The sequence below is a fragment of the Aquila chrysaetos genome, chromosome 17 (genome assembly GCF_900496995.4).
Source record: "Aquila chrysaetos chrysaetos chromosome 17, bAquChr1.4, whole genome shotgun sequence".
NCBI lineage: Eukaryota > Metazoa > Chordata > Aves > Accipitriformes > Accipitridae > Aquila > Aquila chrysaetos.
In genome coordinates, this window is record NC_044020.1 from 5,368,250 (window position 1) to 5,374,618 (window position 6,369).

The following is a 6,369-nucleotide window of genomic DNA, read 5'->3' on the forward strand; positions in this document are numbered from 1 at the left end:
AGTGCAAAGAAGTTAAATATGTTCCCCACAAGGCTAACGCTCTTCTGCAGTTTCTTATTATTTTATCAACTTCCATCCATTTCTGCTCACAGTTTTCATGTTTGCTCTATGACTCAGCCTTAAAAACTGTGAGCAAAAAATGAGAGATGCATTCCCAAAGAAGACTGGGAGGGAAAGGGAGACTGAAGTGACCTATGGTGCAGGCAGCAGCTGAACTAATATTAAAAAGAAGTTAATAAAAACACCAAAGAACACTACATTGTAGTGTGAGAACTTCAGCTCTGTCACAAGGAGAGCAACAAGATTAAGCAAGAGAAGTACTTTTCACTACTTTCATGGAAACCCACTCAAATACAGCTACCATGAAACACTGAATACAGCCATTCGCACATCAGAAAAAAGTAAAAGAAAAAAAAAGTCACATTTATTACATCACATTTGAATCTCTGAGGCTTCTTTATACAGTGATGGTCGAATGCATTGCATCACCTAATGCAGCAGGCATGTACTCAAAATAAAGTTACATGCAGCTACTACCCGAGACATTCCCAAGGTCAAACACAGATGCAAACATTAATACCTCATGAGGCGATACAGGTCGTGTCACATTGAAGCTTTCTTCCACATCTGGAGTACCCACATAGATATTGAGGTACCTGTAATATAAACAGTTCCAAAATGAGCAATGAGACAAATATTTTTCAGGTGACCTGAAGGAAGCAGAATTCTATATATACACTGAAAAATGAGGTTACTCTGATGAACTTAAGTTGATTAATAGTGAGCAATGATTCTTCCCAAAGTAACTCAGTATATCTGAGCTGTGTTCTAGTTATCTAAAATTTAAACTGTGCATGCAATAAACCCCAAGTTACCTTTGCAAATAGACAAAAAGAAATTCCCATCTTTCATCTGAGATTACTAAATTACAGAAAAACTGTAACATAAGCTATTGTTAACAGCTGGCTATTAAGTCTGCTCCACGTGATTATTCTTTAAATCTTCCCATCTTTCAATGCTCCAAATAAGAGATAAGTCATGGAAAATACTCTCTTGATTTATACCTACACAGCCATTGGCTATTTTACAGACAATAACAAACCCATGAGATAGTACACATGCTACTACCGATATGGAAATCATTTCATGCTTACTTCAAGTACCACATTGGGTCAGCATCACTTGTAACTTTTTCATTGGCCTTCATGATTTTCTTTATCTGGAGGGAAAAAAAAAAAAAAAATAGAATCATGTGCCTTTTCTGAGTACTAAGAGCCACTCTCTTCCCACCAAGAAAGCATACCTCTACATTGATGAAATAGTTGAATGAGTCTATGTGCTGCTTCACGAGTCCTTTCACCTGGAAAATACACGCATGCAGCAAATAAAATTAGGTTCAATAACATTAATCACACAAGGCAGAAATTAAGATACAAGCATGTATAAGTGCTTTTGGTTCTGTGCTAAATTCTTTCAGTTGGCAAACTTCCGAGAACTGCCTGGACAATTGGTCAGGTTCTACACTGTACATTTCCAGGTTTACACCACAGCTATCATTGTTCTTTGAGTCAGAAAAGTAATTCAATAACTGTACAAAGTAAACACCCAATAGACTTTGAAATTCATATAAACAAACAAGAGCCATTGCAAGTCAAAATATTTTATCAGTTTGCCATTATTTTGAAATAATTTTAATCATTTATAATTAACTATATGTGCTACTTGAGAAAGAAGTTGTCTGCACCCTAACAAGAGCAGCTGGCATAAAGAAGAATGAGAGGGAGGGCTAATGAGACAGGGGAGACAGAACAGAAGTGGGATGTGAAAGGCAGAAGTCAATAAGCAAGGAAACAGTCACAGGAGGGCAGGACACTCATAAGAAATCTGAGTTTGATTTGTAGGCAGGAAGAGAGAGAACATGCCCAGGGGTAATATCACACAGAATAAACAGTATGCTGTTCCCCCAGGTAATGAATTGATACGGTACATTTCAAGGATTTGAGTTTAAGGTGTCTAGAGCAATCAAAAGAAGGGAGATTATACTAAGTAAAATGATCTGGGATTAAAGAAAAAAAGAAAGATTTTGGCTTTAGGAAATACTTTAGGAAATACTGAAAAAAGCATTCATGTTGTTAATAGATTGGTGTTTGCAGAAATAAAAGGTGTAACTACCCTAACTACAGTGCAAAATCCAGCCTTGAAAAGGAAGGAGTGCTAGCTGATATTGAGACACATGCTTACATGCTCACAGAGGGCTTTAAGCTTTGAAACATCCCGTAACAACTAACACGTTACAAGACTTAAAACTTCATACAGAAAACAGATGCATTTATATAGTTCGCATGATAGGCAACAGTTCATTCCGCAATTATTAGAAAGAAATGGGAAGCTTAGAATAACAAATCCAGCTGTTCAGTGAAGCTTCCATGGGTTAAGACAAAGGAGGAATGACTCCAGAGAAAAATTCTTTAGATAAGAGTTTCCCTAATTTACAAAAACATTGCATGTCATATGATATAGGCAAGAAAATATTATGGATTTATTAATGTCTAGAAATCAGGCTGGTAGTTGTTTCCATTTTTTATGAGGCAATATCTACAGCTTTATTGAAAGAAAACTCCACCACAGAAACTGTAATGCACAACATCAGCTTTGTATAACTGTATCACTGCTGGCATAAATAAACTAACATGCAACAGAAAGGCCAGACCACCATCAGCAGCCCTAGAGTAAAGGGCTCACCAGCTGGAAATAATGCGGGATGGATACACTTGGCATAAAGCACACAGTAAATTGCACCTCACAATCAGCAGCCCTCCCTTTTTCACAGTCTCAAGAATTCAGACAATATCACTAGCTCAAGCTCATGATGGAAATTCATGTGGTTGCTAGGAGAGACACAGAAACAGGATTCATTAGGGCCCTGAAGCATCTTCACAGTCCACAACCAAAGTGAAAATGTACACAATCCGTAACTGACTTCTGAACTTTGTTTTCCTGCTGGGATCAAACACTCAAGGATGCAACAAAAAGAGAAGTGCAGGTATTGAAAGTGGGAAGGAAAGGAATTAACAAAGTGAGGCAGAAAAGAACCTTGCTGAAGTGGGCAACATTTCTGAACACTGACGATGGGTGCAGAGGTGGCTGCAATTCCCTGAAGGTACCTATGTACATCACAGACTTTACCTGTCACCTTTATGATACAAATTTCATTACTGCCTTTCTCCTTCCTCAGTTCCAACTAGTCCTGTTATTACATCCAATGGCATTTTATATAGAACTGTGCCTTCAACTAATACCAGATTATGAGAGCAGCACTGAAATTAAGACACTAGTAATCTTTGAGTTCAGTCAAGATCTGACTTCACGAGGGAAGCTATACATATATTCAAGCCTTTGCAGAACCCAGATCTGTGGTTATATGCTTCCTATGACAAAGACAACTACAAACCTAACACCAGAGTCTTATATAAAGACAATGAATATGGTCTCTGAGTGCCACTACAACAGTAAAATAATCTAGAAACATTACATATATACATTGTTCCTTGAGAACAGCCATACAAAAATGCAGACCTCTAAAACAATGTCTCCACAAATTAATCTGTAAATTAACCAAGAAACCAATCTGTGTAACAAGTTTACCCATAATTGCATGGAACTAAAAAAAAAAAACAAAAAACCCCCAAACCCCCGCAAAAACCACACAGAAGGTGAGGACAGGTATTCTGGGAAACAGCAAAAGTTAGAAGAGGGTAATGTAAAGTTAGAAAGGAGACCAAGTATTCACGCCATGAAATGAGTGCATAACACTAACCTTTAGAAATGCTGGAAGAAGTCTCCATTTTTCCTGAAAACAAAAAACAGTTTGAAATATCTTTCCAAAGAGTGACCAAACATCTAAGATGCTTGAGCTTTTTTGTTTGTTTGTTTAATTATTAGACAGTAACATTATTTAAAATCAGATCCGTTTAAAAAAAAAAAAGACTGTCTAAAGCCAACCTAGATGAGTAGAAACAAAGCAGGGAGATGAATTGCATCATCTTGGTAAGCCATACGTACTATGCTGTATTTACTCAGGACGCAATGGGACATTGTCTTTTCTAAAAGCAATTTATGTGAGAATACATATTTCTTAGAAAATTCCCTACTACCATGTCCTTGTTTAAGTACAAATAACGTTTTTTTTTGTCCTGTTAACACTGTAAGTTATATTCTTAGCAAGGGAAGACTTGCTACAACTTTTACTTCACAAAATACATGCAAGAATCTCAGTCCTGGGAGCAGCACTTGCAGACATGAGTCTGTAAAACCTACCAGTACCCTAACTCCTACAAAGATTAGCAAAACTATCTAAACAAAGTACTGACACGTGTAAGCATATCAAGGTTCCTACAACCTTTTCCCCATTTCTATTCTTTGATGATCACTGGGAACATGACCCCGTATCAGCCCCACCTTCTCCCCCCATGGCATGGGGAGCCCACCCCACATTTGGGATGAGAGATGCAGGTGGAAGGCAAAGGTGAGGAGGACCAAACAGCACAGAATGAGGCTGCATCACCTAGATCCAGAAAGGAGTACCTTATAAGTCACAGAGCATTAGCACCTCGTCGTCTTAGTTTGACACTCAGCATTTAGAAGTACATGGCAATGCTGTAGTTGTGGCGTAACGTTGCCCCTCACAGTGCAGGAGCACGTAGAGGAATTCATGGCAAAGCGCAGCATGGGGCTCTTGGGCTCCATTTCTGACACGCTCTTTCTACACAAAAAGCCCAGTCCAGCCAAAGAGACCTGAAACACGGCCTTCGCCTCCTCCCTCTCCCCACGCGAGGCAATCAGCAAACTTTAAAGGAACTGCCGCCGAGGACAAACACCTCTCTGCTCGTGTTTGCAAGATATAGGCCGGGCAAACACAGGGGACGGCGACCGCCCCTCAGGAGGGCGAGCTCAGCTCCGTGGGGTACAGACCCGCCTCGCCCCGCCGAGAGGCGCCGCGCATGCGCCGTAGACCCCCCCCGCGCCCACCTGCGCAGGCAGGTGGGGGGCTCTGCGCATGCGCGGAGGGAGGTGGTCTCCTTCCCCCTCACCTCGCCTCAGCTCCCCCCTCAGCCCCGCTCCCCTCCGGGAGGGCCCGTCGCCTCTTCCCGCAACGGCCGGTCGGTCCCCGCTGCCGCCCGCCGCTAACCTCCACCGTGTTCACAGGAGCCGCCGCTTGCTCCGGAGTCAGAGCCCCCAGCTCCGTGGCCAGCGCCTCCATCACCAGCCCGGCAGAGGAGCCGCAAGGGAGGCTGACGGCGAGGGACCTGCGGTGTAGCAGCTAAACGCGTCCTCCCGCCGCACCGGCCCGGCGCCCAAAGGTTCCGGGCCCACGGAGCCCTGGTGGGGGTGAGTACAGGCACCCCCCCCACGCACACACACACAGCCGAGAACGGGGCGGAGGCCGGGGCTTTGCTAAGGGCGGTCAGGCCTCTCCCTGCCCGGCCGGGCTCTCCAGACCGCCCCCTCCCAGCGCCCTGCCTCCTCGTAGGGGACTTTAATACCTTTCTGCGTTTGGGGGTTTCCCCCCTGAATCCTTGAGCTGGTAACCGCCCCTGCCGCCATAACCCGGCCCCCCCACGGCCGGCAGCAGGCAGGCGGGGGTGAGAGAGGAGGGCGCAGAGCAATTAGAGTACAAACTGGTTTTTTTACAATTTTTAGCACGCAAAGGAGCGTGGAAGATAAGCTTTTAGCATTACTATTGTCTTTTTCCGGTCTTAGTGTTGAATGCTGTAGCTGGATCACCTACAAACTGACCTTTTTTTTTTTTTTCTTTGTAAGTGTCAGTGCTATAGAGACATCAAAATCTCAGTCAGATAGGGGACTACTCATCTTCTCCAGTTGAAGATTAAACATTAGTGATCTTTGCACATTCCTGTAGCAGTAAATTTTTGCCAGTTCACATGTCGTAATTGCTAAGCACATTTTAAAAGCAGAGTGTGAAAACAGTACTTGGACACACATCTGCTCTGGCTCAGATTCTGCATCAATAAAGTTCACTGAGTTTGCTCTGGGCTCCACACATCCTGGACACAAAGGCTCAGGTTAAACATGAGAGTAGCAACATTTCAGACCACTTCCATTCAGTTTGCTGCCTAAAGTGGACAGTCAGCCTGGAGAGTTTGTTTAATACATGGCAATCTCACAACATCCTACATGGCCTTTCATCTAACTACATGCACACCAAGCAACTATTTCAGTCCAATGACCCACTACCCTGCAACCTGGTCTGTTAGCTGCAGTTAGTATGTAATCAGAAATCATGATTACTTCCACAATAGAAAACTATCATAAATTAAAAGTGGGAGTTAGAGGATTAAGAGTTTCTTC

At 42.8% G+C, this 6,369-nt stretch overlaps 1 protein-coding gene across 3 annotated transcripts in view; it reads right to left on the reverse strand.

Moving 5' to 3' along the window:
- POLR3B (RNA polymerase III subunit B) overlaps positions 1 to 5,347 on the reverse strand; it is an 81,091-nt gene extending 75,744 nt beyond the window's left edge. For 2 of the 3 annotated variants that reach the window (XM_041129616.1, XM_041129615.1), the window contains exons 1-5: positions 5,189 to 5,347; positions 3,818 to 3,850; positions 1,304 to 1,360; positions 1,155 to 1,219; positions 581 to 656 (exon numbers count right to left, since the gene is read on the reverse strand). In XM_041129616.1, coding sequence (XP_040985550.1) covers positions 581 to 656; positions 1,155 to 1,219; positions 1,304 to 1,360; positions 3,818 to 3,850; positions 5,189 to 5,260 — 303 coding nt within the window. In that variant the 5' untranslated portion in view covers positions 5,261 to 5,347. The remainder of the gene's footprint in view (positions 1 to 580; positions 657 to 1,154; positions 1,220 to 1,303; positions 1,361 to 3,817; positions 3,851 to 5,188) is intronic. The other variant, XM_030041012.2, reaches the window with a different exon arrangement.
- Positions 5,348 to 6,369: the final 1,022 nt, after the last annotated feature.